The sequence below is a fragment of the Ursus arctos genome, unplaced genomic scaffold, assembly GCF_023065955.2.
Source record: "Ursus arctos isolate Adak ecotype North America unplaced genomic scaffold, UrsArc2.0 scaffold_17, whole genome shotgun sequence".
Taxonomy (NCBI): domain Eukaryota; kingdom Metazoa; phylum Chordata; class Mammalia; order Carnivora; family Ursidae; genus Ursus; species Ursus arctos.
The window spans coordinates 4,332,501-4,357,823 of NW_026622841.1; the positions used below are offsets into that span (position 1 = coordinate 4,332,501).

At 39.8% G+C, this 25,323-nt stretch overlaps 1 protein-coding gene across 1 annotated transcript in view; it reads right to left on the reverse strand.

Annotated features, from left to right (window-relative positions):
• The window catches only part of ZNF407 (zinc finger protein 407), a 449,588-nt gene that overhangs the window by 396,554 nt on the left and 27,711 nt on the right, over positions 1–25,323 (reverse strand). The window contains 2 exon segments of the mRNA XM_026496488.4: positions 7,588–7,702; positions 13,001–17,731. Of these exon segments, the coding sequence (XP_026352273.2) occupies positions 7,588–7,702; positions 13,001–17,675 (4,790 nt within the window). The 5' untranslated portion in view covers positions 17,676–17,731.

A 25,323-nucleotide genomic window follows, 5' to 3' on the forward strand; every position in this document is an offset into this window, starting at 1 on the left:
AATGAGGAAAGCACTCGAGGACGACGACGTAGCACAAGAGTGCACATTACTCAGTATGTATCTTCAGACTGACGATGTTCCACCCCAGCTTCCGTTGCCCAGCCTCATGAACTGCAGGCGGAAACACACGGAAACACACCCATGTCCGACATCCTAGCTACACATGGATGTCTGGAGCATGGCCACATAATTATATGTCCTTATAATTATTATTTGGAACTACGCTGCCTTAGGTTATACGGAACCGGTATCAACCTGTTTTCATTACAATTATTCACAATCAAAAGCATCCCTAATTAAAATTACAAACAGTGAAATTCTCATAAAAATCACTTTGCAGCCAATTCCCAGGCCCCTCGATTCTGCAGCAGTGACTACCTTCCCAGCAAGCTCTACACCTCCTCCTTCCCCTATCTATTCACAGTCCAGAAAACTGTAAGAAAGCAGACAAGTCAAGGAGTGGCAGAAAGCAGTGGGCAAGGCCACCATTCAACACTGCCACATGGCACGGGCCTGTGGCCTGGCCTGGCCTGCCTCGCCCAGCTGCCCAGGCTATGCTACTTGCTTCACAATCTCACCTTGGCAGAGCTAAAGTCCTCTCGGGTACCCAACACACCATGCTCCTTCTCGAACATCCCCAAGCCCTGCCTCGAATGGGCTGCCCCTGGCTATCTAACTAACTCCCACTCACCCGCATATCGAATGCTAGCTATCCGATGAAATGTAACTCTGGGCATTGGTCCAGCGAGCCGTGGACATTTCTTTCTTTACCTGAGTTTTCTCCATCCATCTGAAGCACATATTATGTTGAGCTTTCTAACTCTACAGACTATGCGCACTGGCACATAGTGATGTTCCATAAATGTGTATTCAATATTTTTTTAAATCCTCCAATTCACGCCACCAGCCGCTTATACTCCAGGAATTTCCTGCAGTGTTAATATGGCGTGCTATTCTATTCTTCACTACTTTTGCTCTTTTGCTCCATCTACTAAAAATGTCCAAATTAGCCTTGTAAATACCTCCTCATCCTTTAAGGCCCAACTCAAACATAACCTCTAAAGGAAGCATTTCCTGCTGCTCCCAAGCACTCCCCACAGACCACTGTCCTTGTTCTTACTCCTACAGTGCGTCCCTTTTCCTGTCTGTTCCTCTTCCTCAGAGCACATGACTGCAAGGCCCCTGCACGGGCTGGTCACTGGGTCTGCACGGAGAGGAAACTCTCCAGAATGCGCCCAATGGGAAACAAATGAGTCCCTGAATCAGTGGCTATGCTTCCCTCTTATCTACATTTCCAACACCTCCTATATTCAGTATTAGACAAATCAAAGACCAAAACCCTCCAGAAAGTAAATGACTTTCAGAAACACATGAGCAGGAAGAGGGAAGGAAAAAACAGGTTAACCATCTCCCCACTCCCACCCCCCACACACACACACACAAATCATAGGACAGGCAAAGGAAACCCAAAGGACTGGCTCCCCCACCCCTCCCCATATTCCACTGTATGCATCAGGAGAGCTAAAGAACCCTAAGATTCCACAACTGGATTTTAAAATCACCACAAAATCATTTTAAAATAAAAATAAAGCAAAAATGACTTATGTCACTGAGATACGAATTTTTCACTGGAAAAGATCTTAGAGAGGCCAATGTTTTCAACTACAACACCAAGACATGACAATGTGCTCTACTTTGTTACAGACTGATCATACATACTGCCTTGAAATAAACCTATGCCTCACTCTTCCATGACAAAAATTCAAGAAAACACTATTATAACATGGAGAATAGGGTGTGGTGGTGGCAAAGCCCCCCCACTGTGAGGAGACAGGGGCCACAGCCTCCTTCTGTCTCTCCACCACTGTCCTAATCTTACCCCAGGTCTCTCCTGGATTTACAAGAGTTCACTGTAAAACACCTCAGAATCGTATCTGAGAAAGAGTGCTTTTTATTTTAATATTATAACTAAGATATCTTTTACACGTTCAGATTACAAAGTGATTTGTATATAAAATATATAAAACAATGTTCATTCACTAAATGGTATTTCAAGGACTTGAGCACCAGAGGGATAAACCAACAATGTTAATTTTGTATTCCTCACTGACAGGAAGAGAGACAGTAATCACTATGTGGCATTTCTAAATTTCAAACTAAAGGCAAAAATACATCATTAAACAAAAAGCTTTAAAATATTATATAGATAAAATATGTAATATACCCTTTATAATGAGTATTTGAATGTTAATTTAAATTTTTTACAAAACTGAGATGCTGTATTTTACATTGTTATAAGCATAATTCATGCCACAACATAAAACAAACTTTTTCTATCTATATCTCTTTAGCCAAAACAATCAGCCAAACCAAATGCTTATTTTATTTGGATACATCTGTAGATATGATGGGTGTAATTAATTGTTCAGCTAAAAATGCAATTCCAGGGTGCTTTTAATGATTTAGGTATACACAGCTTTAGTTCTCAGAACAGACTAAAAATAGTGATTTTAATTTATTCCTGCTGCCTACAATTACCCACAACCATGTATTTTTAAATATTTCCAGCCTATAAAAATTACTAATTTTTGCCACTTGTGTTTATCTGCATTTAGACTTTGATTTGGATAAATTAAGCTCTCAAGTGTTCCCTGCTTTATGAAACTCTGCATGTTGCACACTTCAACACAAATAAATGACTTGTACCATTAGAGGTTTAAATAATGTAATGTATTTCATGCTCAGCCTGAAGCTGGATTCCAATGAAGTTGCTAATGCACGTAATGATTAAGTGTAACTCAAATACTAACTGTGTTGTTGAAAACATGACAGGCAATAATTTGGTCTATTATATTCTGCCATTTAATTGCCTAGTACAGACATTCTCTGACACATTATGAAGCAATGATTTACAATTATTCAAGCTGCAAAGGTCAGAAAGTGACATTATAATCATCTACACAGAGATCCCTTCTAATGCACAAAAACTAGGTAATGCCACACACACACACAAAACGAGTTTCACTGCATTAGTAACTTTCTATTTAAGGTTTCTTAAACCAAATTAGAATAAACAGCTCATAAGCACATGAATACACAATAGAAAATGTCTAGAATCTTTCCATGAACCCAGAGGTGACGGATTGAGAAAATGCCCTTATTCTCTCCCGATTAGGTAAGTTCTACTCAACTACTTAACTCTACACACAAGATTCAAGACCAGACGCAGGGAAGTCAATCAGAAAAATAACAGGATCCCCAGACCCGGCGTCCTGGTGTCTGTGCGGAGCGGCATGCAGCCGTCAGCTGGCAGCTCTGAGGCTTTCGCAAATCGCAGGCCACTTACTAGTCTGCTACTAACTCTCTCTCTCGCTCTTTCTTTTTTTAAGTAACTGGTCATGAAAAACAAAAACAGTAACCTAAGCTCATTAATTTTTACCCCTCTTGTCCTAATGAAAACACAATACTATCTTCATCTGTCTAGGCACCTAATTCCATTATAGCATGTTCAATTTGTAATCACTCAAGTGCAATAAATTATCAACACATAAAGAACAATGGAGAAGAGTAATAAAATTATTTAAAACAACGCTCTAATGTGAGAAAAGTGAAACAGAGAAAGAGATACAAAAACAGACTGAATACCACAATGTTAAAGGAAAATACCGTGCAAGCAACTTTTTAAAAGCAGAAAACAGAAGTGGCTAGGGGCTGGAAGGAGGTAAGTTACAGTTATTACATTCTGATGAGAACAGCCTAGAGAGAAAAAAACAAGTACAAATTAAAGTCAGTAACCAAAATAACAGATATTGCAAAAAGCAGAGAATTTTTTTTTAAAAAAAGGGACAGTTAAAAGGAAGGAAAACAGCGGTCTACCATTACTAGTGCATAATTTGAGTCCATCACTAAAAATGCTTTTAATCTCAAGTCCACCATCTGTACAATGGGAATAATAAATAGGAGATGAACAACCTCATGACACCAAGAGATCAACAGAAGAAGTGAACGTTAAGGTGAAGAGCAGAACCAGCATTGCATCAGTATTATTTACTGCTGATAGTACTGCATATACTATTACGTGGATGTACACACACAGACACAGAGAAAATTAAATTTAAATAGATCCAACAAAACACGGTGTCCGTAAGCCACTGAGATTTCAAATTATTTTTTTAGTAGTCAAAGGTAGAGATCATTGATTCAGTAAAAATATGTGTTTAACCTATTTTTAAGCATATGTTCCCAAGAAAATTATTAACTTCTGTATCGAGATGCTTTCTCTTATTTCTTATCCTCACCCCACTAGCCCCACATCAGACCCACAGCACATGTTCATATAAACTGCCCATTAAGTGCTCACTATAAACACACCTATACTGTATAAAATTCCTGCTGAGATCACATTCAGCTATAAGAAAAACATTAGGAAACTGTACTCTTCAAAAACTGCTCCTCTTAAAAGTGAAAGTAAAATCAAAGGTTTTTAAATGAAGTTATCAATAACAGGTTCTTAAAACAGGAATTGCAAAGCAACACATATCTGAAATTTTCACTGCAACATGAACACATAAAGCATGGGTACACGAAAGTGAAATCCTGAATTCTGAACCCTAGGTACCTGGCAGGAATTAGACACCTAACACATTCAACTGCGTTACAGACTAACTTACATCCATGATATACTGCAGCTAGGATTTGTTGCAGATGAAGTGGAGAAAATGAATCTTTAAGCTCGATTTTAAGATAAAAGAAAATGAGTGTGGGTCCAAACACCTGAAGTAAAAGTTTACAAGGCAAATCTTTGTCAAGGGAGTAGCTAATGCGCAAGTCAAACTCAGCCTCAGTAGAAGTAGTCAGGATACATACCTGATGAGCACCCACAACCTTCTTATATAAAGATAAGAAAAACAAGTCAGTTACAAGTAACCTAAACCATTAACACTGAGCTCAGTTCAACAAAACGTACTGTCATTTTCATCAATTTCCCTATAAAATATGAGTTTTTTCCAAGAAAAGCAAGAGGTTACTAAGACAAAATAATACAACAGTGTGAGCAATAATTTCATTTTTAAAATGTGCCTGCTCCGTTATTTCTATACATTATTACTCAATCAGAACTCTTTGAAAACAGTTTCTCTCTTACAACTCAGGTAATGAAAGGTTATTCATAAAATCCTAAGGGGCAGAGATGAAGGTACTGACTACTGCAGAAAGAAAAACACAGTGCAGGACCTTCTGTTTGTGACAAAATTATAGAGTTAATGTTCCTGAAAGATCACGTCACCTTTTAAAGCATGATTTTTTTAAAAGGCAAAATTTATAGCAATGAAAGCTAATGAAGAAACGCAGCATGAGCTGCTTATGCTCAGGAACTAATAGGTCCACTGAGCATTTCTAGGATTATTTAGCCATCAATGATAATGAATTGACATTGTCACTAATGTTAATGTACCAATGCTCTCTACCGCCACTAACCTGATAGCCAATTCTTGCTTTCTTCTATGTGTCTCACTTTAGCTTTTAACCTACATATTGCCCTATCCCTTCAAAACACACGAAATACAGATGCCCTATGGTACTTTTTCTTTACCATTAAAGGATTCGAACTCATTATTGTTCTGTTTCAACTCCAGAGACCAAAAGACCTTCTTCAATCTACTGCAATTCTTCAGAACAAAAGTTCTGAAGCTCCACTGTGAAAATATCTACCCTATGGAAATTATTATATCACCTTTAAATCAAATTTCACTTAAAAAAATTAAGAGAACTATTATTTCAAAGTCAAGTAAAATTAAATGACTACCATAATGTTAAAAGGTACGATTTTGAAATCTAGATTGCTTTCTCTATGCACATACACATGGAGACTTCTAGGACAGCAGTATGAAACTCAATATATCTCTCTGTATTTATAATTCTTTATCTTGGGAATCAAGTATGTAAACCACTTAACACTTCAGTGGTGTGTGGTAAGCAGTGAGCTAAGCAAAGTGCGCACTATTTAAACCGGACCATCAAAGCCAACTGATCGTGTATTGTTTTGGATGCCACCTATGCCAGAAACTGTTCTCTGATAAACTTTCTTCTTCTCCTTCCCCAGACTTAGTAACCCTAATTAAAAAAAAAAAAAAAAAGGATGGAATTAGATTTCTAATAATAGAGCTTGCAAAAGCTGCTTAATTATTTTGAAGAAATGAGGAAGAAACTGCTGATTGCCCCCTAACAGCAAATGTCCGCTGGAGTCAGGCCCTTCCTCTTTCCTATAACTCATATGGTAAAAAAACAATAAATGAGGTATCTTTTAAAATTCCAAGACCTAGAGCAATTAAACTGAACCATTTGGCACTCGACCCTCGCAGCTAAAATCAGTAGCAACAAAACTCATTCTCCCACTGATCTTTCGGGGGCTTTAGGGCAAAGGTTCATCTTCATTTACTTTAGCTGCAACTCACTGAACCATCAATTCTGCCAATGAATAAATCACAGACCACGGTTAATAAAACTGCTTGCGAAGTTATCTGTAAAACTATCTTAAGGGTCAAAAAATGCAACGGCATCCTGGAATGAAATGTACTGTCCAACAAAAGACAGGAGCTGATTTTGACTTTAAAAGATATTTACTCGGTAGTGCCAACCAGAAGAACCTTCCCCTAAAAAAGGAAACCTACCCTAACGTGTGCACACTGCATAACTGAACTGAACCCGCAGTACTTAGGGAACCAGCCACAAAAACTGCAGGGTTCTCAGGTTCCACAGAAAGTGTTTTCAGATGATGCGCTTACTCGTTAATTTCTCTAGATTAATAGCATTAAAATATGTTTTTAATCAGAGGTAGGGTATTAAAAACCAGCTCTCAATGTCCTATGATATACCATAGATGTCACGGCATTTTAAAACCTTTTAAACATTTCTGCTAAATTAATTAGTTGTGCATTAAGGCATCTCAGTGCTTCCTATTCAACCCAACACATCTGAGTGACAGTTTAACACCGTGAATGGTTCTTTAGAGGAAGAGCCGTTAACTAAAAATGGAAAACAACAAGTTTTGAAATAAAGTTACACAAAAACACACATTATGCACTGCTGATTTAAGCTTCATCTCTGTAACAATCAGTAACCAGTTGTCCAAAATTAAATCTTTTTCTGCCTTTCTCCTTATGGAGTATGTCCAGTCTATCCAAAGAGCCATTAATCTGATTAAAATGAAAGCAGTATAGCAAAAGAAAGAAAAAACATACATACATATACACTCCTAAAGCTGTATTATGTATTTTTTTTTATGTCTTTAAATGGAATTTACAGTTCTCCCTGGCAATGTGAATGAACATCCTATAATTTAGTCAATTTACAGATTACAGGTTCAAATTGACCTTGTAGCCCATAAAATTGCTCATCTTCAGTAGAGGATTAGAAGTGGGAGAAGAATGTCATAACTGTATTTAAGGAATTTACCATAACAATGGAAAGGAGGATACGCATGCATAATTTTAGCCACTCTTACTCATATCAGTTTTGAATTCTGAAACAATGGCTATCCTGCACATGCTTCCTGGTTCACCACGGTAGAGATGGTTTCAATTTACTCACCCACAGACGTGACACTTGTATTCCCTCATCCCAAGGTGCCTTTTGACATGGTTTCTGGCATCGCCAAGCTGAGCTGTTGCAAAATGGCATATCTTGCACTTGAATGGTTTTGATCCTAAGTAAATTTAACATAAAATATGATTTGAATTTGAATAATACATTACTGATAGTTTAAAAAGAGGCCTAGATCTTAAATCATACTTTTCATCTGTTTAGAAATCTCTGGCCCCAAAATGGAATACCTGCATTCCTTTCTAACTTGAATAGACCTGCATTCCATAATTATTCCACCAAGAAGACTTTAATGTTTCAGTGAGTGTTCCTAACTTTCAATAACATTTTTAAGATTTAAAGTCAAAAGTGATACAGTTGAGCAGTACTAAGTAGGTAAGATGAGCTAAATAATTTTAAATATTTTTCGAACGATTTGCAAAAATATCTTTTAAAGTCATTTAACATTTAAAAAGGAGCATTATAAAAACACATGCATACAGAGTAGCGGGTATTTTGTAAAGTATATTTATCATCAAATAAATTTCTCAGTGGCCACCTCCTTTCTTCATATTTCTGCAGCTTTGATTTTACTCACATTAAGAACGGCATTTCAGATTTTTTTTCTGACATTTTTCCCAAATGATTCACTACACTACTATTTTAATAGCACACAATGTAAGACTATACAATGGATAAATTATTTGCTTTTATGATCATTTTATAGTCAAAAATCTGTGATGATTCTGCAAACCAGCAGTACTGACACTTAATTGATTTCAAGAACAAATATTTCAACATAAAAAGCACAGTACCACAATTTTTTTTTTAATTTCACAAAGATTAACCTATACTCAAATATGAGAAAACAAAATAATTTCAGCATTGACAAACCTAGTGTCAGGAACAGATAGAATGTAACTGGAACATAGTTACTAACGGATAATCAGTACCCACATTAATGAGAAGCAACATTCCTTTAAGCGCATCATGTATATACCATTTTTCAATTTTCTAACCACTGAATCCTCAAATAAATAAATCAAAATCATAAAAATCACAGTCTAAAATCAGTACAATATGTTTCCATTTCCAGATCTTTCGTATCACGTTTAGTACCTATTTGGTGAAATACCTCTTCTAATATAGACAGAATATGATATATGTGAACTTCAATAAATATACAAAAAGAGCTCAAATAAAAAAATTGCAATAAATCATATTTGATCAATGAACCTTTGTGCAGTGCCCTTGAAAAAAATAATCCTCCAAGAATACTTTGTTGAAATTGAAGCACTCAGTAAAAAATTTTAGAGTCTTAAATTTCAATTTAATTCCCAAAAGCTGACAAAAAAAGTGAAGCATTTAATTTTAATCTTCTAACAGAAATAAAAAAGTCAACAGGACTAAGCACGGGCAGACAAGGTTGAATATTTCACAGTTCAATGACAATGAAGCCAGATCTCTTAATACCTCCATTTCTACTGTTAGAAGTAGATGTAAAATATATTTAGCACCTGAATGGTTATATCTAGTCAGCTTTATATGTTTAAATGTCAAAAGCAGGTTGAGGCTGCAGCTTACAGCAATCACATTCTATCAATCACATTAGAAACTACAGTTTATTTAAATGATTCTGATAAAACTAAGCCTATCACTATCTGGAAACATCTCATCTCGACACAGAATTCTATAAAAGGATATAGAAAAGGAAAGAGTGAGAAGAACCAGATTACCTGCACTTTAAATTGAAATGCATTAAAGGTAATAAGGCAATTAGGAAATTATTAATTAACAATAACATCAGGACTCCAACCAAAGAAAATAAAGCTCTCAACATTTGCATTAGTTTGGGTGAAAGCATTTCAAATCTCCTGTGGATCTAGGTTTTCGTCATGCTCCCACTGCACTGCCACTGTGATGAGTCCCTCCTGTGTGAGCACAGGTGCCACAGGGGCTGGGTGAGAACCTTTCAAGTTACTCTACGTGGCTCTTTGGTGGAAAGCTCTAGTTCCTCACTGCTAGTGTGTTGACAACACATAAATGAGTTATTCTGTTGACTGCATTTGTGCAGAAATCACAGAGGTCCTGACTATTTTTCACATCTTATATTCAAAACAGACTGTGTTAACATCTCCTTTCTGTGCCATAAAAATTCCAGGGAAGCAGAGATAATACTTTTCTGCATAAGGAAAAAAAAAAGGTCCTCTTTTTTCTAACAATGTTTCCAGTTTTAAGCTTGCTAGACACATCCCAAAATGAATCCAGGCATACTATTTATAAGGCAAAATTTGTAAACCCACGTATCTAAATTTGTCTTTCTTGCAAGTGTATCGTGATTATTATAAACTGTCAATATTATTTAGTTCCATTCCTGGAAACAGCATTATCCACAGGTTTTCTTCTTTTCACCTGGCCTCTGATGTTTTTTGAAAGGGAAAAAACAAAAAAGACCCTCGAGCTTTCTGGCACTTTACAATTTTACCAAAAGAATTCCAAAGATTTTTAAAACTAAACCTTTACTCAGACCTACAACAGCCATTCCTCACCATCACTCACAGCTAATTGCTATGCATACGTGGATGTGAGATGAACGTTAAAAAAATGATAGTCAAACTTTAGGTCTTAAAGAACTAATGCTTCTCCACAGTAGCCTCAATGCCACAACCCTCCCTAAAGGCTGAACACTTCATTCCGTCCTTCACTCATTCATTCACTGAGTAACACAGTGAACCCACACAGTGGGGGCGCAAAGATGAAGAGTGAACAGAGTGGAGCCCAGGCTCTCACTAGGCGTGGAGTCAACAGACCAACTCTCCTCACCGTCTCTTCTCAAGCGGACTCAGCTTCTGAACTGTCAGGTACATACTAAGTTAAACACGACCAGCCCCCATGTGAGACTTTTTCAGTGAAGTCACACAACTCCCTATCTCCCTGTGTGTGAACATTTCCAAACAGCACAAGTGACCCCGTGTGCTCAGAACATCAAATGAAGGGCTTCCGACAGTCTTCTAGTTGAATGACATCTGCCAGCCACGTCCTATGAAAGGAAAGCTCTAACCAACAGAATAATGCAGGAGAGAAAATGAACAGCTGTCTCTGCACTCCTAAAATAAGGGAAGGGGAAAGGCGACACTGGTCATACTGATGACTTCACACAAGCAAAGGCACAGGAAAACTCTGGGGTGCTTTTTTCCTACAATTCTTGAAAACCCAAACTCATTTATTTCTTAGAGTGCCGCTTTTATCGTGCTAAGGATGGGAAGAAAAGGTGACATAAAATATAGAGTAAATCACAAAATATGAAAACAGGGATTGGAAGAGTAAGTCCTTTTCCAGTTAACCATTAATAACAGTCCCCAGATTACTACTTCATGGACATAAGCAAAATACCAGAAAAGCAATTCATTTTAAGATGCCCCAAGGAAAAAAAAGCAAAAAACAAAAAACAAAAAAACCTTGGATTAAAACCGGGAGAGCAACATCCCCCCAAAAGTGGCTTGCCAAACTGAAATGGTAGACTGGCGCTGTGTTCTGAGGAGCAGGACTGATTGGGGTGCTTCGGAACATGATAAAAATGTACTTGCTGATAAGCCCAACAGAAGATGTTAAAAAGTATGCTAACTTTTACTAAATGTTACAATCAATGATGTAACTTATATAAGTAGGGTTACTTTGTCACATATTGATAGTTACCTCACTTTCACATCCACATTAACTTGATTTTAAATGCAATTAATACATATAGTCAAGGAAGACTAATGGACTACATTCTGCACTTAACCTAGCGGACGTTTTCAAATGGCACAAGTGACCAGTGCAAACCTATTTTGCATTGTAAACGACTAAATAAATCTTAATGGATTAAGAATGATCAGCTATCAACACACAAGGGAAATTAAGTGCTGAAATGCCTACATTGATTATTTTAAATTATTAGCCTTACTCTGTTCTTGAATTTGTATGCTTTTAGCGAGCTTTAACACATTTACAAGACTTATTGACTATAATTACAAGAGAATTCAAGTAATGGACACATCAATTATAAGCAACATGTCTTGACCAGACAGTTGCATAAAGAATTCTAAAAAGAGGTCCATTAGCATCTTCCTCTTAGTTTTATTCAGTTTTTATCTGCCTTTAGAGGACATGCTAAGAAAGTACATACCTTCTACACACGTGAACAAGCCTGACTTCTAAAAGCCAGATCACTCCATAAAGTGAGCAAACATCGTACTGACAGAGGTATTAATAATGCCAAGAAATCAGTATTTGGATTTACTCCCCACCCAACAATAGCTCCACTGCATGAAGAGTTGGGACCAAGAGTACAATGTTTGTATTTACCTAGATTAATCTTCTGCAGGTTGCCCTCTTACTTTCTTCAGTGAAAAACTTCTATCTATCTTTAATCTCCCTAAACTAGTAATGTTTCATACTCTTTTGTCTTCCTCCTTGTAACCATGCACTAAGTTTCAAAAACTGCATGAATTTAAAGTATAGCTTTAATAATAAGCCATTATTTAAAAGTACAGTAAAATAAACCTTACAGTTTTAATGAAAATATGTTCATTGAAATGTGAATTTATTATTCAAATCCACTCATAAATTCAACCATGGAGACAGAACTTGTCTAAGCAGAGCACAATGATTTAGAAAAGCTGTCTATTTAAAATAAAGAATGTATGGCAGGTTTATAGAAACAGTGCAGTGAATTTTTACATAAATTTAGAACAGTGGCTTATGCATTTTCCACAAAAAAAAAAAAAAAGTTTAAAAAAATTTCCACCCCAAATTAAACATTAAAATGGAACACTACATTTGACAGAGCACAGAAACTAAACCAGGTGCTGCCTTCATGAAAACCAAATCCCCAGGACATATTAACTTTGAAAAGTGTTCACTAATTTTGATCCTTGAAAGTAGAATCTTGTTGCCTGGGAGTCACACTTCTTGATATAAACCATCTGGCAATGAATAATTTTAAATCCCTAAAATTCTAAGAAAATTTTTATTATTTCATTCCTCAAAAGCCATTTAATACATCCTCTGAAACCCACAGTGCCACTTAACAGCTACCTTGGCAAACCAAACAGTTAGGACTCAGAAGCAATGGAAAGCTGTTAAGAGACAGGACTCTAACAAAGGCATCAGAGGGGCAAGGCTTTTTGATAAAATGAAAAGAAATTTGTCGAATAACCTGCCCTGGAATCACTAAGGCTTAATTAACTTTGGAAACGTTAAATGTCAACACTGACTTGCGGCAGGTGGCCAGAGTGCCACCCAGTAAGGTCACGTGAGCCAGGGGGAAGGCCGACCAGCAAATCCAGCACGACTCCATATGCAGATGGGAACCAACACCCCCACTTTCTCCTTCGTTTGCACTTTACAGGTCAACAGGGGTTGGCGCGAGGGTACGTACCTGTATGAGTGCGAATGTGTGCTAGAAACGCCATCGAATTGCTACTTCGACACATCTTCCCGCAATACTTGCAAACATTTCCCTGATTTTCTTCTCTCTCGCGGTTGATTTGCTCAGTGTCTTCCACTATGTACTTGTTCACCTCCCGGAGCAGTTCTTCATGCTGCCCTTTAATATGCAGAAATAAATTCTGTTCTGAATCAAAGGGCTCTGTACACTTGACACATTTAAAGGTAGCCCCTCCCTCCGGAAGCTCCTCTACACTGGCCTGTTCGTTCCTCATGTGACCAGCACTGGCCAAATGCTGATGGAGATTGCTCTCCGTGTAGAACGATTTTCCGCACAGTAAACAATGAAAGTGTTTCTCTTTCGTAGGATGTTTCATGGCTATGTGAACATTCAGTCCACTCAAACCATCTGCTAAGAAGCCACAATCATCGCAACGAATTCGTGTGGATTCGCCGAAGGAACTACCTTCAGATTTCTTCTTTTTCACACCTTGAGCACCATCTTTTAAGGGCAACTCACTAATTCTCACACCTGTTGTTACCAGACCCTCTTCAGACGGGTCTAACAATTCTCCATCTTCAGAGTTCTTTATCCTTATTATGGAAGAATCAAATCGGCCAAAACTGTAGATGGCCTGTCCTTTGTCATCAATACTGATTATAGTCTCATAAACATCATTACTTTCAACTGTGCTATCAGAAGCTGGACCATTCTCTTCCAAAATAATTGTAGTGTCATGTTGGGAATTCATCAGAATTTCCTTGTTCTCCAGAACGGGGTCTTCTCGGATATCTTTCAAATCTTCTGAACTCCGCACACTCCCAACTTCGTTCTGACCACCACTCTCCAGGTTCAGCTCCTGCCTTGTCCTTGTCATCACATCGGGGACGGTGCCTTCAGCTGGGTGCCCTCCCCCGAGACCTCCAGGACACCCGTGTTTGCTAAGAGCTTTCTCTGCATTCTCCCCCGCCTGGCCGACATCGCTCTCGCCACGCGTGCTCACATCGCCAGTGTCATTCAACATGCTGTGGGCTCTCTCTGCTGCCTCATCCACAGCTGAGCTTCCTGAATTTTCATTCTGAAATCTGCCTGCGGAGCCGCAGTTAGAGGAAATATTAAGGGACACCATCTCGTCAGGTGTCAGAGCTTTATCTCTGGCCAGGGGCGGCTGCAAAGTCTCACACAAGGAACGATCTTCACTGAGATTAGATTCTTCTTCAGTCTCAATCTCTACGGAGGTGGGAACACGGAGAACCTTAGACGTGTCTAGATTAGTATGCTTATCCAAAACACAACACTCAGCAGTACTTTTAGATTTCAGAATTTCTTCCGATGGCTGGTCTGAAAGTATCTGATATTCTTCAGAATTCTGTTGCTGCTGCTCTTCAGGGATAATGATATTTCTGGACACGTCTGCAGAACTTGCTTCTACATCAGAAGAGGTCAGGTAAGACTGCCTTTTCATCTTGTGTTTTTCTGTGGCTGCATGCCTGGTCATCTCTCGACGAGTCACTGCGTAGTAATCACAGGCCATGCAATAAAAAGCAAATTCTTTTGTATGTTTCCGTTTTATGTGCAGTTCTAGAGAAGCAGAAGAGTGAGCGTTAAAATCACAGTGTACACACTTGTTATCACTTGTACCCGTAATATCTCTCTGGGAGCACACGTCTGCCTGCTGGAGAGGGTCCTCTGGTTCTAGAGACATTTGTTCCTTTTTATCAGTAAGCAGACTGTTGACTTCCCCATCTGTAGGATGAAATACATTTTCAACTTCGACTTGAGTTGGATTTCCATGCTCTGCCACTGGCTTTTCTGAAGTGGAGGCATCTGATTCAGCTGACCTGTTAGCAAGTTCATCTGAACCTGCCGAGACGGCATTCTTTCTACAGGCTTCAAGGTTGCCCCCTTCCGGGCCAACAATGATATCTGAACTCTGTTTGCCGTTTGCCTCTATTTCTACACGTCCTTTATGTTTCTTAGTGGCACAATGACGCTCCATATCTCCCTTAGTTACAGTATAATACTTACACACTTTGCATAAATAACTATACTGGTGACTGTGTTTTCGTCGAATGTGAACAGTCAGGTTTGTAATACTAGAGGCCAAGAGACCACAATGAGAGCATGTCCTCGAGATGTTACCTTTGGGTCTCCCTCTCTTTGGAGCAGCGGTCGAAGCTCCTTCACCCTCTTTGGACGGTGGCGCCTCCTTGGTAGTCAGTAGGCTCTTTTCAAGATAGGAATGCTCCTGCAACTGCACACCTTCCACGTGGCCTTCAATCCTTCCGTGTCCAGAAATGTGAAACTCTTCTTTTTTGTCATTTGCACCTATACACACCCTTTCAATACACTCTTCAAAACTTAAGCCAATGTTGTTTTTCTTGGCGTTTTCAAGATGCTTGCTTCTCTTAATGTGCTTCTCCATTCCTTCCTTGCTCAGCGAATAAAGATTACATGCTTTACAAAGAAAGTGATAGTCCTGGCCATGCCGGAGCTTGATGTGTCTTGTGAGAACAGTGGAAGACCGAGTTTTATAAAAACACTTCTTACACTGAAACTGAGGCTTACTTGAATGCCTTAGTTCCTGCCCCTGGCTTCCCCTGGACTTAGCAGGTCCCTCCTGAGCTGCATTACCTGACTCACTCAGAGGATCTTTTGTATTTTCTGATTCTAAAGTACTTAAGGGTAAAGCCTGTAAAGCTAAATCACTGTTAAATGACTGGGAAGTCTTTGGTTCAACCAATAAACAAATATGCTTCTCGGTTGTTTTGTGTTCTTCCATGTCTTTCTCAGACAAGAAGAAGAGATTGCAAGGAGCGCAAAGAAAACCCATATTGTGCTTTTCCTTCATGTGGTCTCTGAGATTTAGTTCGTTCTCAGAAATAAATGAACAGCACTGACACCTGAGGCCAGTGGTGGTGTGCTGATGCTGGTGGTCATGCTTGTCCAAGTCCCCCCTCGACGTGCTGGAAAAGCCACACACCTGGCAGCAAAGCTTCACCTCTCCAGCGGGGCGCCTCTCCCCATGGCTCTCCACGTCTGTCCTATTTATCGCTGCTTCACCACAGTCTGTACAAGCACACATCTGATGGTCCGCAGCTGGCCTCACTGTCACAGAGCCAAAGGAACAGGCGACATGGGAGCTTTTGTCCTGCGTCAGGTCCGGGGTTTCCGGGGAAGTCACACACAGACTGTGGACACCACCGCTCATTTCTACGTGTTTGGTCACAGACTCTGCCTCACTTGTCTTCACCTGGGCTCTGAAGTGTTTCATATACATCCTCTGGGTGTCATTAGTTCCTCTTTTACTAATTCCTAAAAGATTAAACCTTTTCTTGGCCTGGGCTTTTAAAGTAAATGTGCCAGTTCGCCGTCGGAAGCTACTGCCCAACGTGAGGATGTTTCGCTCGGGTCTTGGTCTCGAGCTTGCACTGACACCGTGTGTTGCCTGTAGGGTATTTCTGGTAGCTTCCAATTTATCTAAGAGACCCTCTGAGCTTACCAACACTCCTAACTTTTTACTCCTACTCTGGTTTTCAGGATTTCGAGCTATACCAAGGGAAGTTATGTTTTCTTCAACAATCTCTACTTTTTCTGATGAAGCATTCCTGGACGGCATCATTTCAACAAGCAGCTCGCCGCTGCCTCCACTCTGCTTAGAAACACCTCCTCGGAAATCTTTAAATTTGCTTCCAACACTTCGTAATCCTTTTGAATCACTAGTCTTTGCTACTGGTTTAGAAGCCCTGGGTTTTACACAAACGTTTTTTGTTCCCATGGTACATGGTTTCTTAGGAAAGGGCTGTTTTGTTAAGATCTGTACAAATCCTCCACGAGCAGCAAGATTCTGACGCCGGAGGTGAGTTTTGCCAAGATAATGTGCATTCAACAGGTTTTCTTCCATGCACTGAAAGCCACAGAGATCACAAGAGAAGACCTGCTGCAGCCCGTGTGTCTGTCTGACGTGCACATGTAACGCCGCGCTGCTCTCTGCTTTGTGGCTACAGTGGCAGCACGCGTGCTCCTTAGACCGCTGCGTGTGGCATTCTGCGTGCTTCTCCAAATCCAAGCAAGAAGAAAACAAATGACCACATATGTTGCACTTGAGAACCGTATCTACATTTCCAATGGTACAACTAACACTGATCTCTTTCAGGGGGAAAGGAGATTCTCTTTCCAGATCAAGGGAAACCATTTTCTGAGCAGACTTTTTTTCAGGGTCTGTGTTCAGAGAAACAGCATCGATACTGCTAAAATTGCAAGGAGGGGAGAAGGCATTGGGAAGACAAGTGCCTCCTTCTGGACATTCACTCAGGAGGGTCTCCTTCGCTGTCTCACCTAACGGGATATGCACTTGTGGGACTGTGCTCTCAGAAGTTTCTAGCCCGGGAACGCCCTGCTCTTCAGGCTTGAGGTGCTCTGCCTCGGCTGATAATTTCATTCGCTTGGAAGCATGTCTGTTTCCATCTTCCACCAAAGTGACACTGCCACAGTGTGAGGGTTCTGAAAAGCCTCTTTTGCTGGTGGAATTCTCTGAGGAATTTGCTATCACATCAAATACGGGCCCACAATCTACATCATGAGATGAAGAATTTCTCGAGTCTCTTGCTTCTTTGTTTCTGTTTTCATCCTCATCGTTCTCTGGCTTCTTCTCAGTATCCATCATCAGTACCGTGCTGACAATGTTTCTTCTGCCAGGGCGGCTCACTTGGCACTCATAACCTGTGCAGAAAATAAACACGTTGTTAAACCTCTGAACATAGAGAACACACACACGTATTTCATCCGAAAGTCCACATAAAGTGACACACTGAATGAAAAAAAAGATCATAGCCTCAAGATTTCCTTTATATTGAGATGAACTTGATGCCATGCGTGAAGTCCTTATGAAAAGGACGAAGTCAGATCTGGGGCACAGCATCGCCACGCTGTTGACTCAGCAAGCAACACTACGGCATCTCTGATGGAAGAAGTGTTCTCAGCCAGCTTGCAAAAAAACTCCCATGAGTCAATTCTCTTTACTAGTACACTTCAGCTTACTAATTTTTTTTTAAAACAGAGAAGCTGTCTTTTCAAATTTCATTTCAGTGAAACCCCGTCTGTAAAACAGATTAAACAAGCCAGGTAGTCAGGCCTTCCCCTCCGCAGTCTCCCAACCGAAGTCCAAGCCCCAGTGGAAAACTTAAAAACAACTGCTTCATCCTTTTTTCCCCTGCAGCGACGAGCCTTGCCATGATTTTTCTAAATATATCCTAATTAACAACATGCACATTCTCATCGCACATCACTACTCCTGCTCTAACTCTCCCGCCAATGAAAAACCCCTCCTATTCCCACTGTCAATCACGGGTTTCCTCATCTAACAGCCGTTCTGTACCGTCAGAAGGTTAATGACAAACGGAAATGTCAGCAAGACAGCAGGATTAATGAAGCAAATTTTGGGGGGAGAAAAGAATTTCACTGAATAAAATGTTTTAAAATCAATAATATTGATTTTATTTTTCATTATGCTATTTAATTCAATTAAAACATATCATTTTCCATTTACTGTACACCAGGATTGGGATTTTGAGCTAAATGCCACTGGATTTGATGTGAATAAAAAACCATCAAATATTATGGCCTCAAAGTTAATGATAACTATTTTTAACTCTTTTAACTGCTTTTTTTTCATAACAACCACAAACCAAATAAAGGCTTTTGCTTTGACTCTGCTAAAAGTGGGGAACAAAATATATTTATGTGATACAAAAGCATGAGCAACAAAGGAAAAAGTAGATAAACTGGGCTTTATCAAAATTAAAAACTTCAAATGACTGTATGCTTCAAAGGCTACAATCAAGATGAAAAAACCACCCACAAAGCAGGAAAACTTTTTGCAAATCACATACCTGACACAGGACTTAATCTAGAACATACAGTGAACTCTTACAACTCAAAGATAAAAAGATGAACCAATTTCTAAATGAACAAAGGGGCTCACTATACATTTCTCCAAAGAAGATACACAAACAGCCAAAAAGCACATGAAAACATACTCTATCTATCAGTAGCCATTAGAGAAATGCAAATCAAAACCATTATGTGGTACCATTTACTCATTAGGACGGCTAGAATCAAAACGTCAGACAGTAACAAGTGTTGGTAAGGACGTGGAGACATCAGAACAATCATACAAAGGCCAGCGGGGATGGAGAACGGTGATGGCACTTTGGAAAAGAGTCTGGTGGTCCCTCAAATGACTAAGCATGGAGTTACCACACAGCCCATCAATTCCACACTCAGGTACACGCTCAAGAGAAGTGAAAACGTATGTCCTTGCGAAAACTGGTACACAAATGTTTACAGCAGTATTAGTCATAACAACCAGGAGGTGGAAACAACCGAAATGTTTATCAACGGATTAATGGAAAAACAAAATGAGGTACACCCATATCCACACAATGGAATATTCAGCCACAAAAAGGAGCAGTACTGACACACGCCACAGCATGCGTGAACCCTGGAAACGCTAACTGAAAGAAGCCAGTTACAAAAGACCACATAGCATAGGATTGCTTTCACAGGAAACGTCGGGAATAGGCACATCTATAGATATAGAAAGTGGGCCAGTGGTTCCTTAGGGCTGGGGAATGGGAGCAAGACAAGGGGTGAGAGCTCAAGAACACAGGGTTTCTTTCTGAGGTGATGAACATGTTCTGATGGTTGCACATGTCTGTGAATATACTTAAATCCATTAAATTGTAGTTCAAATGCATAACGTGTATGGTATGTGAATATCTCAATAAAGCTGCTTAAAAATACATAAACTGTCGTATATAATCTACAAACAAAAACATCTTGTGTGCGTTACTGTGTTACTCTGTAAGAACAGAGCATACCATTCTTGTAAAAGAGTGAAAAAGATAAACGTACACAGTTTCGTTATACTTATGTTTACGGTTTCTCAGGATGTGATCCAGAAAATGTAAATTAAATAAGAGGTTAATAGATGTTTGAGCAGGAAAAACCAACCCCTGGTCAAATATGTTTAAGAAACTCTGGTTTGAACCAAAGTTTCTTTACCATAGGATATCTCAGCACACAGGCATTTCCCAAACCAATTTCATTACACAACTCATTATTTACAAAGAATCAAGAGACCAGTGGTTCCAAAGGACCCTTTAGAAAATGCTCCTTTAAATACAGCATTGGTTCTGCTATTCAACATTCATAATTAAAGAGTAAACAGAGAGGGGGAAATGAATCATGCATCTATCCCAAAAACGCCACCGAATGCCTACTATATGCCAAGTATTCTTGGTTGTAGATACTGGAATTACAGCAAACAACACAAAATCTCTGCCTTACATTGTAAAGAGTAAGACAATTTTTTTAATAGACATAATTGTCCAATCCAGAACACCTATTACTAGTCAAGAAGAGTCACAGGGATTGGACTTACTCTCATGCATGAAACAACTAAAAAAGAAAAAAACAGACAAAATCTATGAAACAACAGCATAACACTTTGGACATCAGAAACTAAAGGACAGTGATCAGAGATGAGACACAAATTAAGAGGAGTCCCAGCTTACAGCCTGGAGAAAGGACCCAGGCCACAGCATAACAACAGGGATCCTAGACAGAGCCCAGGGGTCTCCCAGTAGAGTTGAGGGGCAGCTAGACTCTGTAGCCGAGTCAGAGAGAGGAGAAGCACCAGAAAGAGAAGCCCAGAGACCTACAAGGGGCCCCTCATGGGTGTCCCTATCAAGATAGAGATCATGCTATCTTCCCAGAAAACTGTCTCCTGCCCCTCACACTCATCCCGGGTAACTCCCCCTCCCTGAGGCAACCATTGCCCAGTCTTCTTCTGCAATGAATTAGTCTCGCCTGTCCCAGAAGTTCATATAAATGGAATCAAATAGGCCTTTTGCGGGGAAGGGGGGGGTGTGGGCCTTCTTTGCTCAACACGATGTTTCTGCTGCGTGTACTCACAGCGCATGCACTCCACTTCAGTGAGAGCAGCGCTCAGTCCTATGGGTACACCACAACTCCGCGGACGGACACCTGAGCTGTTCCCCTTCTGCGGCTAGTATGATAAAGCCACTGTGAATATTCTCAAACAAGTCTTTTTACGAACATATATTTTCATTCCTTTTGTGTAAACACCTCGGGGTAGTAAGGCTGGACTGCAGGGGCAGATGTCTACGCTAATCTTACAAGAAACTATCTGCCTGATTTTCCTACACAGCCACCAGCAACATCAAGCATTCTGACTGATCCGCACATTCTCACCAATATTTGATGCTGTCAGTCTCTTCAATTTAAGTCATTCTGGTAGGTGTGTGTGGCTCTAATCTGCGCTTCGCTGGTGACTAGTGACGGTGCTGAACACTCCGTTACGCGCTCTAGGAAATGTCCGCTAGCCTTCTGCCTACTTCCTGCACAGGTTGTCTAGTTTATTATTGGGCCGGAGGAGCTGCTTATGTGCTCTGAATATAAATCCCCTGTCAGATACAGGTTTCACAAATATTTTCTCCCTTTTCCATTTATTAATGCCTTTTGATAATCAAAAGTTTTAAATTTTGATGAAATCAGTTTTGTTCCTGTTCCGGTTATCTGTATGTCTGGTTTATTTTCTGTCTCCCCATGCTAGAAAGTAAGGGCATGGTTTATTTTATCCACCTTACATCCCAAGAACTTAGAACAATTCCAAGCACATATGAGGTACTAGAACAAACAAATACCTCACTGTGATATAAGAAATGTCTCTTCTCTACGTATTTACAGGCAAAATGAAAAATGTCTGAGATATACTTCAAATCAGTCCAGTCCAGCAGAGGGGCATAGTGAAGGCTATGTGCTGACAATGATTAATGCTGAGTAACAGTTACATGGAAATTCAATCTACTATTCTACCAACTTTGTATATATCTATATATGTACATGCTTGAAAATGTCCATAACGTAACTTACGTTTAACATTTTTTAATGTTTTGTCTAAAATGGTGTGAATTTTCTTCCTTTCAATGAGGAGTGCAACCATCTCTTACCCTTCCAACACTGTTACGACACACTACTATACTACCCTCACTGTGGACACTAGCAGGAGTTTCATCCTTAGAAGCATAGGTACAGAGGGGCGCCTGAGTGGCTCAGCCATTAAGCATCTGCCTTCGGCTCAGGTCATGATCCCGGGGTCCTAGGATCAAGCCCTGCATCAGGCTCCCTGCTCGGCGGGAAGCCTGCTTCTCCCTCTCACACTCCTCTTGCTTGTGTTCCCTCTCTCACTGTCTCTCTCTGTCAAATAAATAAATAAATAAATCTTAAAAAAAAAAAAAAGAAGTATATGTACAGAACAAACACTGACTTAGGGAGGACTCATGTATACCTATGCAGAATGAATGTTCTAATGATGGAACGTACTACATTTTTTCAGACGAAAGAGTGACAACTGCATTAATATGCACACACAAAATAACGAAACCCTTATTATCTTCTACCTAATGCCCCCCAAAAATTTTAAAACAAAAGGAGAAAATATTTCTACACCTGTTACCTCCCAATTGATTTTTTAAAGTAATGAAATAATTCAATGTCTCATTTTATCAGGAAAGAACACTGAACATTCAACAAATATATACTGAGGGCCTACTGTATAAAGGGAACTATGATGCTACCAACACGTTCTCTGCCCCACCAGGCTCTTGTTCTATTAGGAGCCATGTGACATACACACAAAAGGGACTCTAATACAAGCCACGTGTGAACACATGTGACAGGAATTGAGATCTACTGCTGTGTAAATGAGCAAGGAATCATACTTCCAAGCAGATTATTTGGCCAAAATGGCAGAAATATCATTTCTTGAGTAAACTAAAACTGCTTTTTTTTTCTTTTTTTTGACAGAGCAGGTAAAACAGCGAAACAACTCAAGGAGAAGAAAGGGATCAGGCAAAGCCACACAACACCCGCAATGCCAGCACGCAAGACTGTCATCTGCAGTCTGGAGAGCGATGGTGCTGGTATTCTACGACACAGCAACTGAAAACAAAAGCAGAGGGTCAACCAAGACCACATCCCACAAAGCTCTGAACTGAAAGTTGGAATTCATTCAGCAGCGCCAGTGAGGAGTCTCCAAAACACGGCACTACTTTAGGGTGATAAATTTTTCAGTATGCAGGACATATCACAGGTAGAGAAACTGCAGGAAGAATGCCTTTCAGTACTTCCAGTTACAGGGCCCAGAACTAGAATGATGTCGGTAAGCAGGAGTGTAAGATGATTTAATAAATATCTTACAGTGATCTACAGGGGATTAAACAGGAATGAGAACATTTACGCTAATATAAATTAAACAGAAGAGTCTTCAACAGAAAGATTATTAGAGCAAGCACCAAACTGCCAATGCAGATGGGGGAGAGAATCCAAAACTCACCCAACTGGGATAGTTTCAGTGCTCATTTTTCTGGAGGCAAATTTCATTCATTCACTCCACAAACATTTATTGAAAGCCAACCAGAAAGTACCTTATATTTTCTCAGGTAGGGGACTCACTGCCAACCCTTAGAGTAAGTCAAGGCATAATCTCTGTTTCTTCTCAAAGTACTGGTACCAGTGAAGAAAGAAAATGAGTCTCAGATATCCTCCCAGAGTAAAGCTTCAAGATTCAGAAGACCTAGGGGCGCCTGGGTGGCGCAGTTGTTAAGCTGCTGCCTTCGGCTCAGGGCGTGATCCCAGCATTCTGGGATCGAGCCCCACATCAGGCTCCTCTGCTAGAAGACTGCTTCTTCCTCTCCCACTCCCCCTGCTTGTGTTCCCTCTCTGCTGGCTGTCCCTGTCAAATAAATAAATAAAATCTTTAAAAAAAAAAAAAAAGATTCAGAAGACCTAGGACGTGTCTGCACTACAGTAACGGGATATATTATCAAACCAATCTTCCTAAAGCATATGTTTCTTATATGAATCCATCAATTACCATTCAACACACATCCTCACTGTACCACAAAGATTCTCAAATATGCAATTCCATTTATAGTATGTACTCATCCAAATTCCCAACCAGTTGTTCCTTGACTTAAAAAGACAAAGAAACAAGTAAGCTGCATGTAACTTTATCATCTTCAATCTCACCTATAAATTATTAACTCACCAAGAATCCGTCATGAAAGAAAGTTCCTGCTCTAACCAAAATAGTCTCTTCTATGGTTTAAAATTCTTTAAAAAGTTGCAAGAGAGAAATCAAAACACTCCTATGCTTTTCTTTTTTAATTTTAACACTCATATACTTTTTAAGAACAAAATAAAACAAATCAATAGCAGCCTTCTGATGACACCTGGTGGCCAGTGCTCACAGGAAGTTTCTTTCAGCCTTTTAAAGAAAGAACTTCAGGAACTACTCAACCATCTCACATGCTATCTTTACTCTGGGCAGCGGGCATGAAATCTCTCCCTTCACGCTCCTCCCTCAGGTTGTATTTTGCACTCGTTCCAATCTCATTTTCACTTCTCTCTTCGTCCCTTTTCTCTTTTCTGATGTGTACATGTAAAGTGAGCTCGAGCCCTAGCTCGCGCATGCTCACTTTCTCTCTTACACGCTCACAGACACACTCTCGCTGGTATGACAAAGCCACCCACATTAGAAACCACCTCTCCCTGCCTTTCCCCCATGGCATCTCACCCTTCCCCCCTCCTGCACTCACCCCAGTTGGTGGTGCAAGCAGTGTGAAGTTAGCCCACGGTGGCACCAGGCTGACAGTAAAGTCACAGCAGGGGACACATAGGTGCAGCATGGCAGGTGCACACACACGCATATATAAAAACTCCCAACGGTCTTGTGTCCTTTCCCTTTGGGAAGTTCAATAAAGGATGAACTCCAGAAGTCATTAAGATCTGACAGTAGGGCTTCTCTCCTCCCAGAAGGACAGAGAAAAACAGGTAAGACTTCCTACAAGCCTATTATGAGCTGCAAAGGTGACAGGTGAGTGAGACAGGAATACATGGAAACCAGTGGACTACTCAGATTTCTTCCATCTGCCACTTCCAATTAGATCTACCACACACTATCACCTAACTGAACAAAGTATCACCAAATCCATATATGGAGTTGCCATTTGTAACAGAGACCACAAAATATTAAGTATCTGATCCTACAAAGAAAAAAATCACTTTTCTATGAAAATGCTTATAAGTTGAATGAACTCTTCCATGACAACAAGGTATAATGTAACACCCTAAAAACCATTCACTAGATAACACCAGAGACAACGTGACCACTAGGGATAGATGTGTACATAGTCGTGGCTTATTCACCATCCGACCAGTGCATGAAC